This window comes from Saccopteryx leptura, chromosome 12 (assembly GCF_036850995.1).
Source record: "Saccopteryx leptura isolate mSacLep1 chromosome 12, mSacLep1_pri_phased_curated, whole genome shotgun sequence".
Taxonomy (NCBI): domain Eukaryota; kingdom Metazoa; phylum Chordata; class Mammalia; order Chiroptera; family Emballonuridae; genus Saccopteryx; species Saccopteryx leptura.
In genome coordinates, this window is record NC_089514.1 from 47326141 (window position 1) to 47344825 (window position 18685).

Here is an 18685-nt window from a genome sequence, read left to right on the forward strand (position 1 = left end):
TATTCTTTTAATTTCTAACAAATTTATATAACAATTACACAATTCAACATATTCCATACTTTATTTCTGGGACCTTGATCTAGAGAAGCTCCCTACAAGAAAGAACTAAATTTCTGAGTGTTCATAAAGATGCTTATTACATCCATTGCCATATGGAAACATTTGAATAATTTTATATGTTTGAGAAAGGTAAATCATTACAAACCTACTTTAAATGAAGAATTTCTAGTAAAACTTAGAGAAGAGTTTGAATTTTCAGGGTTTACTCTAAATAAGTTCATAATTACTACAGCAATAGTCAGAGTTTGGCCTCAAAATGGTGCCTCAGAGAATCAAAAAGTGAGGCACTGATTAGCTTCTGCAACCTCTCAATTAGGACTAAAAACACACTGCTGCAGATAAAGGCAGCACTGCTGAAGGCAGAGCTCCAATGTTGATTTGCACGTGACCTGCTAATAACATAGAAACATTATCTTCAGTGCTTAACAGTGGCACACTAACATTAAAAATCCATATATGGTAAATATATCCTATGTGATATACATTAAGAAGAACCAGTTTAAGAACATTGATCTGAACACTATTAAAGATGTGTGTTTCCCTCTACCCACTCCACTAAACTGTAAGTACTAAGTAAAAAAATAATATATATGCAGGCCTATTAAATATAGGTATTCCTCAGAGTCCCATTTTTGGCTTCTTCTCACTCTCAATGCTCTTCTAAGAAGAACCTCGCTTCTTCAAGGGCTACAACTACCAATGTTAAAACAGTATCACTCAACTCTCCAATCTGCAGCTTCAAAGATTCTGTGAGTACATGACCTTTAAACATCAGAACCGTGCCATCTTCCAGTCTACTCAAATATCCAGCACTCATTTTTCTTTACTCACTCTGTTATTTAAATAATAGCAATTAAAGCAATATAAAAATCTGATAAAAATAAAATATAAACCATTTTATAACCAAATTTTCTTAACTCACTATCTCTAATTCTAATGCGCAGTCTAAATTAATGCAAGTAAAATATCACTGATAAATATCTCATAAATATAATCATATTACTTATTTGCTAAAAGTTAAAACATACTGAAAGTATTCTATTGCCACTTCTGCAGTTGTCAAAGACAGCAATATTCAATTTCTAAAACAGCCCAAAGCCACTTTCATGTAGATTAAATTTTAATCTCTACTTCATGGCATCTTCTTCTACTTCACACACCCAACCCCATGTCAGAAACCTCACAGCTATATTTCACTCCTGTCTCCCCTTCAACACTATCTTCCACTCAACTGAAGATAAATTTGTATTTATCTTGTCTCTAAGATCTCTCTCAAGTTCATGTCCTTCCATTCTCACTACTGATAGCAGATCTTAGGACTTGTTCTATTGTTTCCTCCCTCCTTCCCTTCCTCCCTCCCTTCCTTTCTTCCTTTTCCCCTCCCTCCCTCCCTACTTCCCTCCCTCCCTCCCTCCCTCCCTCCCTCCCTCTCTCCCTCCCTCTCTCTCTCCCTTTCTTCCTTCCTTCTTTCTTCCTTTCTTCCTTACTGATTTTAAAGAAACAAAGGGAGAGAGAGAGACAGAAAAAGACAAAAAACATTGATCCCTTCCTGTATGTGCCCTGACATGAGATCGAATCGGCGACCTTCACAACTCAGTATAATGCTCTAACCAACGGAGCTGTCTGGTCAGAGCTATCTCTCAGTTCCTTCTCCACTCAACACATACTACAAGCCAAATTTCCTTCCTGTCCTCCTGAAAAAATATCAGGAAAAAAACCCCAACAATTTTTATTATGATTCCTCCTTTTTCAAACATTTTCACTTGGTTTATCACCTAGAAAATAATACCTAAATTCTTTAAATTTTTATTTAAGGTTTCTAAGGTTTTCATTTAATCCCTGATATGACTCCAACTTTCCTTTCTGGAAAACATCTTCAGCAACCAGCAGGAGTATTCAGGCATACTTTTCTCCAGCCTCATTGACTGTACTTAGTCCTCTGCACAGTAGGGTGATTTTCACACTCCCACCTTTGGTCATACTCTTCTCACTGCTTTCCTTCCTATTCCTCCTGAACTCCCCCACTCATACCCACCCCATGATCATCCATCTCTAAGTAATAAACTTTCCGACTCAACTACACTAAAGTTTTAGAAATTTCCACATGAATTATCTCTTTGGTTCTAACAACAACCCTGCAACATATGAGTTGACTAAGGCTCAGATAAATTTAATCCTCCCACAAGGAAGTGATAGCAATGAAATTGGGGCTGGAATCATTAAGTCCTTTTATTCCTGGATCCACAGTTTTTTATATCAGACTCCTCGGCTTCTTCCTTTCCTTGCTATGTGCTCTAAAAGCAGTATGTTTCTTCCTGCAGCATTCCATTAAAACTAATCATTTTAAGGTTAGATGATTGCCTCTCCTTCCGCTCTGTATTCTTGGAGATTAGAATCTGACCATTATTATTAATTGATTCTCAGGACTTAGCTTTAGCAAAACACAAAACAAATATAGTTAATATATTTAAAGAATAAAATATATTTGTGGCAAAACACAGAAATTCAAGTTCAAGTCTCTCCCATCATAACACACAAAAACACACACACTTACCCCTTAACCATGCGTCCCTTAGAGCATGTCCATTACCCTTTGCTACTAGCAAGCTTCCTGAAGGAGTAAAATGCAGAAGCTGTTTCCATTTTCTTATTTCCTATTTGCTCTTCAACCCATTACATCTGGCTTTTCTGAACTATCCATTCCAATAAAATGGCACCAAAAAATGACGACCTCCATTTTTGCCAAATGTAATGGAAATGTTATAAATGTCATCTTTCTACATTCCTACTATGTTTTGAAGTTCTGACCACTCACTAATGTTAAGACTGCTCTGTTGATAGTCTTAGCATTCTTCCTGGGTTCCCATGACTTTTCCTCAAATGTAGATGCCACAACATTTCTTTGTTCTTTTGGCCTTTACATTTTCTCATCAGATGATCTCATATTCCCTCATCTGTGCCATCAGCCCTACAACTCCTGTGAATTTGAGGCTGGTACATTCAGTTGCCTACCACTTTCATTCTTTCCAGGTAATTCATATTAAATATATCCCAAATGGAATTACCTTCTACCCAAATCTGCCCCTTAGTTTTCTTGTCTCTAACTAATCATATGTACTGATAATTTTACCATCTACACATTTCCTGACTCAGTCCCCTCTTGTCCTTTAAAACCTCTTCTCTGGGTAACTCTGTAACCCCCTAATTGGTCTTTCTTCCTGTATCTTCCACCTCTTTTAAGTCTCATCATTGTCTACAAGTTTTCCATGAATGTTGCCTACATTTCATCTCATTGGGAAAACTTTGGACAAATATGACTTTGTTAATTCTCTTCTCAAAACCATTCAAACAAGGAGAGGCAAGCTAGCATAGTGATTGAGAGCATTAAGTGGGATTGAATCCTGGCCATGCTAATTATTCTGTGGCTGTGTGCAACTTTCTTAAACTCTCTAGACTTCAGTTTTCTTATCTGCAAAGTGAGGATAATGATGGTACCTACCTTGTAGAGTAGTGTGCAGATTAAATAAATTAACATTGGTGAAGTGGTTAGAACACTGCTGACAGGTAGTAAGCACTGCACAAACACAGCCTTCAGCTCTATATTATGGCCTGGCCCACATCTAATCACCCAAACTCATTTATTACTACTATTTACATTAAACTCCAGACTTTAGTACTTGAAAACTCTTTATTACACTCTCAAAACTCTCATTATCAATGCCTTCATGTTTTCTCTGGGAGAGCTCTCCTACATTCCTTGCCTGGTCTCTACTCAAGTATTTTCCATGAAATGTTGTTTGAAATGCTAGAAGACCAGCTGCCCTTCCCTAGGCACAAGTCTTTTAAAACATTTATTATATTGAAAAATTATGTTTATAGTAATTACTAGACCAAAGAGAACAGTAATATAGTATATATAATTATAATAATGGCAAACATATAGATATATATGTGGTATGGCCTATTCTATACTCTAGGCCCTGAGCTATGCATATTATAAGTAATATAAGATTTACTTCTCATAATATCTCTATGAAGTAGTCCTGTAATGATTCCTATTTTACAAAGTGATGAAATTGCTGTGTAGAGATATAAAATAATTTCTTCAACTGACATCTAGTATGAAGCAGTGCCTTTACTGGATTCACACTAATCTCCAAAGCTCCATGCTCTTAACCCTTAACCTGAACTGTGAAACTCCTAGAGTGGAATCAAGATTTACACTTTCCTATGGTCACTACCTAACACAGTGCTTGGAATATAAGCACATTAACAATATATACATACAGAGTTTTTGTAACTACTTAAACTAAAATTCATGATGTAGAATAGTAAGAACTCTTAGCCCATATCTCTTCTCCACAATCTTTTGTTTGTTTTTTCAAACTTCTATTCTTATCACCGTGGAAGGTACCATTAGCATAAGAAAGAAACTTCAGCTTAATGATTTTTTTTTTAAATAAATTTTTATTAATGGTAATGGGATGACATTAATAAATCAGGGTACATATATTCAAAGAAAACATGTCTAGGTTACCTTGTCATTAAATTATGTTGCATACCCCTCGCCCAAAGTCAGATTGTCCTTCACTGACATGCTTCAGGATGAACTACTTATGGACATAGATGATATCTTTTTTTTTTTTTTTTTTTTTTTTTTTCATTTTTCTGAAGCTGGAAACAGGGACACAGTCAGACAGACTCCTGCATGCGCCCGACCGGGATCCACCCGGCATGCCCACCAGGGGGTGATGCTCTGCCTTTCTGGGGCGTTGCTCTGTCGCATCCAGAGCCATTCTAGCACCTGAGGCAGAGGCCACAGAGCCATCCTAGCGCCCGGGCGCCAGGGCCATCTTTGTTCCAATGGAGCCTCGGCTGTGGGAGGGAAAGAGAGAGACAGAGAGGAAGGAGAGGGGGAGGGGTGGAGAAGCAGATGGGCACCTCTCCTGTGTGCCCTGGCTGGAAATCGAACCTAGGACTCCCGCACGCCAGGCCGATGCTCTACCGCTGAGCCAACCAGCCAGGGCCAGATGATATCTTAATGAAGAGTTATTCACCTTTTTTTTTTGTCTTTTTCTGAAGCTGGAAACGGGGAGAGACAGTCAGACAGACTCCCACATGCGCCCGACCGGGATCCACCCAGCACGCCCACCAGGGACGATGCTCTGCCCACCAGGGGGCATCGCTCTGCCGTGACCAGAGCCACTCTAGTGCCTGGGGCAGAGGCCAAGGAGCCATCCCCAGAGCCCGGGCCATCTTTGCTCCTTGGCTGCGAGAGGGGAAGAGAGAGACAGAGAGGAAGGGGGGGGTGGAGAAGCAAATGGGCGCCTCTCCTATGTGCCCTGGCCGGGAATCAAACCCGGGTCCTCCACACGCCAGGCCGACGCTCTACCGCTGAGCCAACCGGCCAGGGCCGAGTTATTCACCTTTTTATCACCAGTCCCTAGTTTAGTACCTGTTACAGAATAGGTTACCAATAAATATTTGTTGAATAATACATAAATGAATTCTGGCTCTGCAAGAATGGAGTTGCAACATTTTTTATGCAACTTACTTTGTGCATCCATTAATAAGATAAATGAGAAAAGCCAAAGAGAGTTCCTAAGGGTGTTACACTTAGCATAAAACTAGACATAACTGTTTCAATAGTGATGAACAAAATAGTGTGCATGCATTGAATTTTGGGTCTGAGAACATTAAAAACATTTTTCCATATATGTGAATAAAAGTGCTTGTAATTTTACAGCATTTCAGCTACAAAAGCTTTCATAGAAACCCTCTACTTTCCACTAGTGAGGACATCTGCCATTGCTCCAGGAAGCACCTCCGTGTGCAGCGACATCTACAGAACAGGTCTGTTTGGGGTCTTATTACAATAACTAAAAAGAATTCTCAGAACATCTCTAAACACTTCATATTACTTTTCATTTATTAGAATTTGGTTTTAAGATATTTCCTAAAACAAACAGTGGCAAAGAGATGGAATTACCTTGCTTGGTTTAGACTAGTCTAAGTTTAACCCCTCGAGATAAGGCCAACCTGATATGAGACACATGGCACAGCAGCAAATCCACGTGTGGATACTTGCACAAACTAGTATTCTGTCGGGAGGAGGAAGAGAAGAAATGTATTCCAGGTAGGCAACCACTAAAATCTCTAATAACTTTGTGGCTTTCTAATGTCTGTCTGAACACATTCAAATGAAGCAAAGCATCTCCTTAGTCAATGTGAAAAGAATCAAGTTCTCTAAGAATAAAGGTGATCATATGCTCTTCACACTATATAATGATGATTTTCCAATTAATTTTAAGAGGGAGACTGGAGATGAGAATAGAAAAGGGTATTTTCTTGATTCATATAGTAGATTAGCATATTATTTGAGTTATCAAAAATATTAATTTTACATGTTTTAATAGGTTTTATCATATATATAAATTCTTTATACTTTAAAAATGCATATAAAGTATTTTCCATAACAAGTTGATATATAAAAAATTACTTCAAATTTAAAACATGAATATAATTCAAAATATTATATTCTTCATTTCAGAGCAAACTCTCTTAGGTTCCTTCTAATTAAGCTTCATGGGTTTTTTTTTTAACATTTTAAATTTCTCAGTAAGCAAAAGCAGTACCTGTATTTTAGCTAAACAATTGTAAGTTAGACATTGTTTACAGTCATGAGCTGCTTAACAAAGGGTATATATGTTCTGAGAAATGCATTGTTAGGCAATTACATCATTGTGTGAATCTTATAGAGTGTAATTACACAAACCCAGATGGTTTAGCCCAGTGTTTTTCAACCGCTGTTCCGTGACCAGTCCACCAAAAATTTTGTGCTGGTCTGCGAAAGGGTTAACCACCCTGATGTTGTATGAAGATTATAGACACAATAATCCTAGTCAAATTCACTTACACTCAGGGCAGTTTCTGCCTAACAGTCCCTGAAATAATTCTCTGATTTTCACCAGTCTCTCAATGTAAAAAAGGTTGTAAACCAATGATTAGCCTACTGCTGTGATTGAATGTGCTGTACTTTTATATGACTGATAGTGCAGTTGGTTTGTTTACACCAGCATCACCACAAACATGTGAGTAATGCTTTGTGTTACAAATTATGACAGCTACAATATCACTAGCTGAAAGGAACATTTCAGCTCCATTATAATCTTATGGGACCACCATCATATGTGCCAGCCATCATTAAGGAAACATAATTATGTGGCACATGACTATGACTTATTTTTAAATGAATACTTCTTTCAAATTGTAATATACCATATATAGTGTGTTGGATCCAAACCTCTCATACTCTGAGAAACCTAAACCAGTAAAAGTTTAAACCACTCTGAAAATGTGTTATCAAGTTTATGAATAAGTGTGCCCCTTATCTTAACTCCTTCATTAGTTACATTAACATTAGGACATTATATAGGCATTATGCAGACCATCAGCCATTTGGCTTTGCAAATAAAAATAATCAAAATACAAACTACTAAATATGACTTCTTAACAATTAATATTTATTAAATATAGAAATCATTGAGGTATTTAATTTTATTATATCTTTATGATCTTTCCTTATCAGAGCTAATAAGGATTAAAAATACCACCCACATTTAAAAATTAATAGTTGACTATTAAACTTTTCAGCTAGATTTGTCATACATAGAATAATTTTATGTAACTCTTCTTCTAAAATAACAGTGTATTCTCACATGCATAAATGCATTTCTGGTACTATTGGTTTTAAAACAGGCATCAAATCTTAGTGTTTGAATAATGTGTGTGTGTGCCCACAGGCAGGTGTATATGTGTGTGCGTTTCATGTATACATAAAGCAGAACAAATGTGATGTTAGAGTGACTCTCCTACAGTGAGCTGAAGAAACGGAAATTATACACTCTTCTAACCAAAAGAGATCCAGCTATAGATAATGTTTCAGAAAATGCTAAGAAGATTTAGACTTTTATCTGCAGATGGGTAAGAGCATCTTGATAACATTATTGCTCTTCCAGAAAGAGACCAACCTCTTTCTCTCTTTAGACCCTAGTCCTAACACCAACAAAATGGCCATCCACTAAGTACCTGGATTTATTAGAAAGTTAAAATTATGGTTTTTCATGTTCAAGTGCTTTTGGAAATAAAGAGTGTGGGAGATTTCAATGACCCATTAAGCCTAATTTTCTGCTCTTTTTAAAATAAAATTTTTCTAAGTAAGAGACTTTAATATCCTACAGCAATGGTCCCCAACCTTTTTTGGGCCACGGACCGGTTTAGTGTCAGAAAATATTTTTACGGACCGGCCTTTAGGGTGGGACGGATAAATGCACAAAATAAAATTATGTGACCGGCGTAAAAACTGTGGTATTTTTAAATATAACTGTCGAACTTACGAGACAAGCATCAAGAGTGAGTCTTAGACGGATGTAACAGAGGGAATCTGGTCATTTTTTAAAAATAAAACATCATTCAGACTTAAATATAAATAAAACAGAAATAATGTAAGTTATTTATTCTTTCTCTGCGGACCGGTCAGCAGCGCGGGGCTTGGGGACTACTGTCCTACAGCACAGACTGAAAGACAGTAACCGGCTCAGTTGTGGACGAATCCGAGTGCCTCACAGATGCTCCCTGGACAGTTCGTATCTCTACAGTGTGCTCGTGCTTGCAACCCAGCTAGTCAGAGTGTGACAGGCTGCTGTGTGTTGCTAGGTTAATCTGTGTCTGTACATATCCTTGTGTTCCAGCTCAGTATGTACTTTCCTGTGTACACCAAAACAAACTGTTAGGATAAACAACACTGCTCACCTGCAAAATGAAAAAATGATTGTTTCTGCACTTGACATTTTTATTCAGACATTCTCTGTGATCTCTTAAGTGGCATTTAAAGTGAAAACAGCTTTTATGCTACCCATAATCTATGGCAACATAAATAATTCATTGTAATATTGAAAAATTCATGTTTCTTCAATGTTTCTTTAAACACAATGTAAAGGGGAAAATAGGTAAAGTGTACTTTTTTATTTATTGAGTTTTTAAAAAGAGAAGGGGAGAAAGGAAAGGTGATGGTGAGAGGGCGAGAAAAAGAGAGAGAGAGAGAGAGATCAATTTATTGCTCCACTTATGTATGCATTCATTGGTTGATTCTTTATGTGCCCTGACTAAGGATCCAACCCACAACCTTGGCCTTCAGGACTACACTCTAATCACCAGAGCTATCCAGCCATGACCCATTTTTTTTAATTAAACAACTTTGCTTTATCCTGCTTCATTTCACAGTCACTTAATAAACTCCATGGTTATTTATGAAAAAAGAAAAGCTGATTTCATATGCATGAGTTTCACTAAAGACAGTTATGAGGTTCAAAGAAATTCTCCCACAACTTTTGTCATTAGAAAAATCAATATTTTGCCCTGGCCAGTTGGCTCAGTGGTAGAGCACTGGCCCAGTATGTGGATGTCCTGGGTTCCATTTCGGTCATGGCACACAGAAGTGACCATCTACTTCTTCACACCTCCCCCTTCTCTCTCTCTTATCTTCCCTTCCCGCAGCCATTGAATGGTTCTAGCAAGGTTGGCCCCAGACACTGAAGATTGCTTCATGGCCCTGATCTCAGGCGCTAAAATAGCTTGGTTGCTGAGCAAAAAAAGCTGTGGCTAAGCAGAGCAGAGTATCACCTGGTAGGAGCTTGCTGGGTGGATCCTGGTCAGGGTGCATGCTAGAGTCTGTCTCTGCCTTCCTACCTCACACTTAATAAAAAAGAAAGAAGGAAGTAAGGGAGGGAGGGAGGGAGGGAGGAAGGGAGGGAAGGAGGGAAGGAGGGAAGGAGGGAAGGAGGGAGGGAGGAAGGAAGACAGGAAGGAAGAAATATTTTATACATATCTTTTACTTCACACTACAAAGGGTTAGTTTTTATTTTGACATGTTTGTTTTGAGCTACTAGTATTATAATATTAATTAAATGATGACTGCCACGGTTTTGACAGTGTTGTTTTTTTTAAAAAGTAAACCCAAATGACTGAAAATGACAAAACTAGACATGAATTCATGTAACAATTACAAGAAAAAAATCTTTCCCAAAGTTGATCAAGCCATACAATCATTTCAAATATTAAAAAAATCTAATCATTCATTTAAAATATACACTAGTAGATTTTTGAGAGTAGATTCATTGGAAAGATTTGAGTTAATATTCAATCAGTTCTCAAAAAGGAAACATTTTCTGTTTCTTCCAGAATATATAAACCAATTAACACTATATATATATATTTAACTTAACACACATTTTTCAGTTTTTTAAAATATCAATCTCCAAATGAAGTATTTTTAAAAAGAGTTGATAACATGTCAGTAAAATGCAATAATGAAAACAATTATTACCTGTGACAATATGAGCATTTAAAACTGTTTTTAGTAAATGCATATCCATGTGCAACTGTTCAGTTATTATAAACCTATCACTAGATTATCTATATAACATTAACTATAATTTGTTTTTATTAGAGGAAATTTCACACCAGTCCTCACTGAGAACAAAAGAGGGAGCCAGAAATGGAATGGAATAAATAATTTTCTAAAAGTCACAATACTAAGAAAATTGCAAGCTCTGTCCCATGTTTTATCATGATAAATAGCCAGATTGTAGCTAAGAAATATTTTAAGACTTTAACATTAGACACTAGAGCTTCAAGGCAGAGGTTTCTATTGAATTCTAAAATAGAATTTATTTAGCTAAAATGCTAAAATCACCAGGGGACTGGTGGTAGATATATTGTTGGTTGCTTCTTGGAAGTGTTAATATAGAGAATTATTTATATTGAGCTATTGATATTCTCACAAATGGAGAGTAAACTTCTGGATAAATTTTTATGTAGTTTTATCATACGTGGTTGGTTGTGAAAATTTGTGAATTATTTTGTTTTTGCTCTTCTTCATGAGACATTTGATTTTTAGCTGAGAAGTAAAAGTTCTGTCTTAAAAGATGATACTGGGCCCTGGCCGGTTGGCTCAGTGGTAGAGCGTCGGCCTGGCGTGCAGAAGTCCTGGATTCGATTCCCGGCCAGGGCACACAGGAGAAGCGCCCATCTGCTTCTCCACCCTTCCCCCTCTCCTTCCTCTCTGTCTCTCTCTTCCCCTCCTGCAGCCAAGGCTCCATTGGAGCAAAGATGGCCTGGGCGCTGGAGATGGCTCCTTGGCCTCTGCCCCAGGCGCTAGAGTGGCTCTGGTCGAGACAGAGCCGGAGGGACAGAGCATTGCCCCCTGGTGGGCAGAGCGTAGCCCCTGGTGGGCGTGCCGGGTGGATCCCGGTCGGGCGCATGCGGGAGTCTGTCTGACTGTCTCTCCCCGTTTCCAGCTTCAGAAAAATACAAAAAAAAAAAAAAAATGATGATACTGGTCTCTACCTACAGTAATGTGTAAGAAGTATAAAAAAATTCCTAAACTTAATATTAGTGAATTCTAATAGGATTTCTATGCTTGTCAAGCCTAGAGGAAATGATTCAATATACAGTCTTCCCTCACCATATCACAGTTTACTTTTCGCAGTCTCACTATATCGCAGATTTTTAAATTGTATATATCTAATTTTGTGTCACGGATTTTTCCAGTATATTGCGGGATTTTGCAGTATATAGGTATTTTTATATATTTATTATTTTAATTATCTTTGCAGTAAAATAAGCATAAGACGCGTTTATAAGAGTGTGTAAAAGGTTAATAACAGTATGGGAAAGGTTTACAAAGTCTTAAAATATATATAAATAATAAAAGAAATATAAGGTTGCTACTTCGCAGATTTTTGCCTGTTGCAGGTGGGGGTTCTGGAACCTAACCCCCGCGATAGGTGGGGACCACTGCATTCACCAACTGTTTAAGAGAAAAGATATAGGTGCAAAGGAAATAAATTACTTGGTGAAAATAAACTATGGCTAAAGTATAAAATAAATATTAAACAGCAGATCTTTTACATAAAGGCAGCATCAGTGGAAACTATTTTTTAAAGGTAAAAGTATGTTCCATTCCACTTAATGGCATTGCTGTTCACATTAATGCTTTTCAAAGTAAAGCATTTATTTTACTCTATAGAAAAGTCTCAAAAAGATTACTTGTAAATTATTATTAGTCAACCATTTCATATTTTTCAGGTAGTCTTCAAAGAGTAAAATACCTTGAAAGTTAAAAACATTTTATTATGTCACAAACTCAAAATAACCAATAAGTTCAAAATAACATTTACTAATATTTGCATAATGCTTATTTTTTGCCAATGCTACATCATTTAAATGATTTGCTAATTTAATATTCTGAAGGTACTATTCCTATCCCAGGCTAGATAACTAGCCAGTACAAGTGATATGCTCAGGATTCAAACCCAGGCAGTCTATTGGGAGACTGTATATTTAAGCACTAACACATCACATCTCTAGAGGGATAATTCAACCTGGGTCTGCAACACTTTTGAAATCAATTGTTTTGAAGCAGTCAGGGTCGTCAAATGTGAAAACTTTTTATTCATCATGAAAGTGAATGTGTGAGTTTTAAGCAACTAAAAAGGAAAGTGAGCATAATAAATATATCAAAAGATTTCACAGTATAAATGTTAAGAGCAGAGGTGGTGTCACTTAAACAACTTAACCTGTAATTTCACCCTCAGTCCCTAGACAAACACATAAAAACCTTCAAGAGCAATTTTAACATTCAAGGTCATATCATTTAAATTACATATATATACCAATAAAACTACAGTAGCGTTCCCATAAATTATTCTCAAAGATACTTGTTTATTAACCTTGTTTTAAAACATTAAGGATAATTTATTCTAAAATAATTAATTGAAAAAATTGTTTAACCAACTTTTTATTGGTCAATAAAACTCAAATACCTTAAATTTCTATGGGGGAAATTCAATCTTTCCTGGAGAAAATTTGACATAATTTTTTTACCTTTCCAAACAAAAAGAAGCATAGAGGTTTAACTCTATGATACCAGCACGATGTCAGTTAAAAAGAAAGCATGACTCAATAAATGTAGATATTTTCCTTTGAAGACATATTTGAAAGGAGCAGTAGGAGGCAGTGCAATGTATATCTTCTCCAGAACTGAATTTCAAAGGCCTTACTTGACCCTTCTTCCACATGGGAAGAATGAGAAATCGTTTTTTCTTTTATTTTCCATTGTAAGATCCTAAATGGGCCAATAAGTCCAGTCTATGTAGGTCCCAATGTGGTATTAGATGCAGTAGCAGCCACAGTGCAAGGAATGTAGGACACAATGATCTGTATACCTGACTTCTGTGAACTCCAGTATCAAACTTAGAAAAATGAAAGAAAGGAAAAATAAATAAATAAAAAACCTTTTAGCATTTCAGCTAGATTTCAAAATCACTCGAAAAACTTTCTTCAACTGGGTCTGCTGCATTTCTGAGATCACAGAAGAGAACTTATAATTTAGAATTAAATACTTTAGTAAAGAGATTTATTATTATAAACTAAAAAACCATAGTTTATAAAAAAATTGGATGTGAAAATAAATGGTATATTTATATCACTCATCACTCTGGATTAAAAGCAGCTTAAATCAAAAAGGGAATCCTCTGAATTTAATTAAATGGGTCTTTTAAAGTGGTTCAAGAAATTTAAATAATATAGAAAAACAACATCTATTTTGTCTTAGATGTCTTAAAATATAAACAGTTCAACCTTTTTAAAATTATCATAATTTAAAATTATGACAACTCTAATGTAAAATTAGCCAATCAACTAAATAAAACCAGTAAATGATGCAGTTTTGTCTGGTGCATATTTTATCAATTTTCTTGTAATTCAAATGTCTCTTATTCTTTGCAAAATCTACCTTGTATCTAATACCCAATGTTTAAATAAAAATTCAAAAATCAATTATCTCATTAATATTTAAAAATACCACTGCTAAACAAACCATGTCTAAGTTTTTCAGCTATAGTAGTTTATTAGCTCTCTGGAAACAAATCCGAGTCAAACGTTTCTATCAATTCTTTCAGCAAGTGAAATCTATAGTGAAATCCGAGACACACAGGCACTACATCTAAGGTGCTAGAAATTTCACTTTGATTACAGTGGTAAATAAAATATTTATAATTTGACTAGAGAAAAGACGATATTAACAAGAAATAGTAGCTATGAATCATCATATTTAGAAAATATACATGACTATATTTTCCATAAATTTTTTTTTAATTTATTTTTTATTTTTTTGCCAAGATGACTCAGTAGGTGAATCAGACTCCTGGGGGGAATCTGTGAACATCATTACCAGCATCAATCATCAATGACCAGGGAAGCCTAGAACTGAGAGTTAATACAGAATAAAAAAGAACTTTCCTCCTAAAATATCACTTTATAAGCATATATTCCAAAGAGTTCTAAAAGCAATATACTTGTTATATAGGAATCCATGGCATATAATCACTTTGGCCTCTTCATGAACACACACACTAACGGCGGTCTCATGAACTCATAATATAGCCCCCAGATTTTCAGAAGCTTTGTTATAAAGCTCAATTTCTTCATGAAGATAAAAATGCTTCATCTTTTGAACATTCCCATAGATTCATCTTAGTTTTGTCCTGTAGAGTATCACACGACAGATTCTTTTCTTTACCTGATAGCTTTTCAATTATGTATTAATGATAGCTTTCATGCCCTCACTTTTTTTAGTTAAGTCTTTCCACTGGATTTTATAGAAGTTACCAACAATCCCAGATAGTTTCCTTTCTTTATTTTCTGGACATATTCTTGATGCTAGAGTTACATTTTGCCAAGAACCACCTCAAAAGCTAGAGCTTAGAATAAATATAACATTAAAATGTGGTCATCATTGCAACTCTAATAAGACAATCAACTTCCTCATTAGAATACTATCATTAGTCCAATTTAACTTCACATTAATTTTTGCAACCATTTTCTACTACAACTAACAAGATTGTTGCTAACAAAGGCATGATCATTAATTATGTAGTGGACTTCTTGGACTCAAACCAGACCTTTATATTTATATCTACTTATAAGACAGTAGTATGACATCAAATGAGTCAACATGAATTCCTACATTTGAGCTCCAGTGTGTCATGTTGAAAAATACCAAAATACTAATTGCCTTTCTACCTAACTCACACTCTTCAGTTTTACACATTATTGAGCAATGTTGACCTTTAAGTACTGTTTACACTTGCCTTTCTCAAGACATCAGCTATTAATACTCAAGAATCTCCAATGAAAACATTTTCTTGTATCACAATTTACATTTAAGAAATTTTGCCTGAGGCATCATTTTCACTTGTTTACTTTCAAACCTGGTTTTATAGAGAAGAACATCTGCTTAAGAGTATTTCTTGATAATCTTGAAAATACAGGCAATGATATATGCTCAACCCCATCTTTGTGGCTGGACAGTGTAACACCACCAGCAAACCTTTCCATTGATAAGAATATGCGCATACGCACATATAGCACAAGAACTGTGCACGTGGGCAATAACCTATGCAATCATAGGTAAACAAAGGTACAGTACTTCACTCTAGTTAAAGGCATTCTTTTTACAGAAAACTTTTATCTTACTCTTCTCTTTCAAGACTATAATTTTCTTTCAAGCAAAGACAGAATTAGTGAGAGTTCTGCAAGATCTCAGTCTTCCTAAATTCCCATCACAGCCTTCAGTTCAAATGAAGCACATTTATGCAGCAGGCCTGAGCTTTTCCATCCAACTCCTTCTCAGATTGACGACCCCTCCCCCCAGTCCGAAGCCAGAGAAGAGTCCAACCACAGAGAACTTCCACTCAAAGAGGACAACCCCTGAGTAGTACATTGTGATAACCAGTTCTCTCCTCCCGATCCCCCAACACTAGAGCCCCTGCCTAGTGCCGCGCCTTCTTTGAGAGCCTGCGCCCGCCAGCTAGCGGGGTGAGCGCCCGTGTTAGTCAGTGCGCACGTGACGCGCGGTGCCCACATGACACGACCGTGGGCGGGGGAGGGGGACAGAGGAGTGAAGCAGGGAAAAAGTTAAAGAAGACCGGTCAAAGCGCCCAAAGCAATCAGTCCCTGTCTTTCTTCGTCAAATAATGTCTCAGGGATCCCTAGGAGACGGCTGCGGATCAAGGCACCTGGGTCCAGTTTCCCAAACCGAGGGGACGGGCTTGGTGCTCTCTCCCCACCACGTTCAGCTCTCCACCGCCCTGTTGGTGATGCCCTGCAGTCAGAGTTGCTCCTTCCTTCCCTCTCTCCCTCCCTCTATTTTCCTACTTTCTTTCTTTCCTTCTCTCCTTTCCTCCTTTCCTTCCTTCCTTCCTTCCTTTGCTTCCTCTCTTCCTTCCCTGAAAGCTCTCCATCCACTGCGGGCGATGCCACTGACGCACGTTCAATTTGCCCCGGGAGCTTGCCCGCACCTTGGGGTCAGACAGGGCCGATCACCTTCCACAGGGGAGGGTCTAACTGCACAAACAAAGTTGTACGCCACAACGAGCCCGCGCTCCCTTCCCCTGCACCCCGCTCGATCCTCCGCAGAGCTCACTTGCTCCGGTGCTCTGCGGACCTCACCCCACCGCCGTGCAACACACCCCCTTCCAAGGCGAGCCCACCCTCCCATCGCCCCGCGCTCCGAGAGGTCCACCGGCCGGAAAAGTACCCCCCCTCCCCCAGCAAGAGGCTTTGCTCACCTTGCTTGACACACTTGAGCCGGAGGGGGTCCTTGCAGTGTTTGATCACGGCCAGCACGTCCCTGATGGTGAGCCCCGCCACGGGGGTCTCGTTCACCTCCAGCAGCAGCTCCTCCGACACCAACTTGCTGCCGCTCTCATAGGCCACCTTGCCGGGCTTCACCTCCCCCAGGTAGGGGAACTGGCCGTTCTCAGCGCCCCCCTTCAGTTCAAAGCCAAGCTGGCCCTCCGGGTTCCTGCCAATGACACTCTCATGGACTTTGCTAGTCCAGTGGCTTTTCTTTTTCAAGCTTTTGGACATGGCAGTGGGGCGGGTCGCCTAGCTCCTGCGGGCTTCCTCGGGGCTGGGGGTGTTGACGGGGAGAGAAGGAGGATGGAGCAGCCAGGGGGCCGAGAGGTGAGAGGAGCAGACTTTGCCTTCCTCTCCCTTCTGTTCCGTGCTTTCCCTCTTCTTTTGGTGGAATGTGGACGAGGACGGGGAAGGATGAGAGGGACGGCTGGGTAGAGGTAGGAGAGCTCGGGTGAGGTGGCGCTGTCCCTGGAATGACACTCAGGCTGTGGCCCCGCCGCGGAGGAGCTGTGGCGGCGGCCTGAGCGCGCAGCGGCGGAGCCAGTGAGCGGGGGTGGGGGTGGGGACGGAGGGTAGCGAAGCCGCGGCCACTCCTGCGTGCTGCGAGTGGGAGCGCGGGGCTGTGTGGTGGTAGCCGATGTCCACGGCAGCTGCAGTGGCAGCGGCGGACGTGTGTGTGCGTGTGTGCGCGTGTGTGTGTGTGTGTGTGCGCGTGTGCGCGCGCGTGTGTGTACTAGTTGCACTGTACGGGCAGGAGGGAGGCGGGAGGAGGCACAGGGGATGGGGGCGCGCCGGCTGGGGCCGCTTCGCCGCCGATCCGCTCCCTCCCTCCCTCGGCAGCTTGACCCGGTAGTGAAGGCGGAGAGAGAGGCCGGCTGGGCCCGCCTGGCAGCCTGCGAGGGGAGGCGGGAGCGGGCGAGGAAGGGAGCCGGGGCCGGGCGAGGGCTGGGCGGCCGGCAGGGCTGCGAGCCGAGCGCGGACCGTGCCCGGCCTCCCAGCGGCGCCGCGGAGACGCCCTGCACCCCGGAGACGCCCTGCACCCCGGAGCCGCGGGCAGGCGGCGGCTCGCGGCCGGGGACCTGGGTGGGAGCGCCCCCGCGCCGGCCGCCTGGCGGGACCCGGGCGCGGGGCTGCGGGGAGGCCCGGGCGCGGGAGGCGCGGGGGCCCGCGGAGGAGCCCTGGGGAGACTCCGTCTCTTCACGCCGGGTCTGCTCCGGGCAGAGTTCATCAGAGGGGCGGGCAGTCGGAGCCGGGCCGCCCGCACCTGGGGGGCGAACAGCGGTCCTGTTCCTGCCAGGCCCAGCCCGAGGGTCGGGCCGGGACGGGGACAGCGCGCAGGGAGAAGCCGGGGGAAAGGCGACTCCCGAGAGCGAGGGGAAGGGGCGCTAGGTCCCCTCGGTGGGGGAGCTGGAACCGGGCTGCGGGGTGGGTCGCGGGGCGGGGAGCGGAGACGGGGACAGTGTCATCCGAGGACTGTGGCCGCGCCGACAGGGCACGCCCTGGCCCACGAGAGCCCTCAGACTGGAGCGTATGACTCGGGAAGAAACTTTAAGATGACCTGGCCTGACAACCTTCTGCCACAGAGAAGGAAAAGAAGGCTCCGAGGTGAGCACAGCGGCCGCCTCGGCTGGCACTCCGCTCGCTGGCCCACCCCCCGGCTCTTCTCCCGTCACCAAGTTGTCAGCCAAGAGGAGAGGTGAGGACAGGGCGCAGGACGCAGGAGGGCCGCCGGCTTTCACACAATCCCAATCTCTGTGAGATGGTACGGGTGCATTTTTTTAAAACTCTTGTAACTGGTAAATGAATGTCACTTGCTTTCAAGTGATACGTTTAAGACAAAAAAAAAAGAGAAAGAAAGCCGCAC

The 18685-nt window shown here is 40.5% G+C and overlaps 2 protein-coding genes across 3 annotated transcripts in view; one reads left to right on the forward strand and one right to left on the reverse strand.

Moving 5' to 3' along the window:
- Window positions 1-17257, reverse strand: part of MAGI2 (membrane associated guanylate kinase, WW and PDZ domain containing 2) — a 1711587-nt gene extending 1694330 nt beyond the window's left edge. For both annotated transcript variants that reach the window (XM_066354483.1, XM_066354482.1), the window contains exon 1: window positions 16752-17257. In XM_066354483.1, the coding sequence (XP_066210580.1) occupies window positions 16752-17052 (301 nt within the window). In that variant the 5' untranslated portion in view covers window positions 17053-17257. The remainder of the gene's footprint in view (window positions 1-16751) is intronic.
- A 201-nt stretch (window positions 17258-17458) lies between these two features.
- LOC136383877 (collagen alpha-1(I) chain-like) overlaps window positions 17459-18685 on the forward strand; it is a 30227-nt gene continuing 29000 nt past the window's right edge. The window contains exons 1-2 of the mRNA XM_066353786.1: window positions 17459-17505; window positions 17675-18517. Coding sequence (XP_066209883.1) covers window positions 17459-17505; window positions 17675-18517 — 890 coding nt within the window. The remainder of the gene's footprint in view (window positions 17506-17674; window positions 18518-18685) is intronic.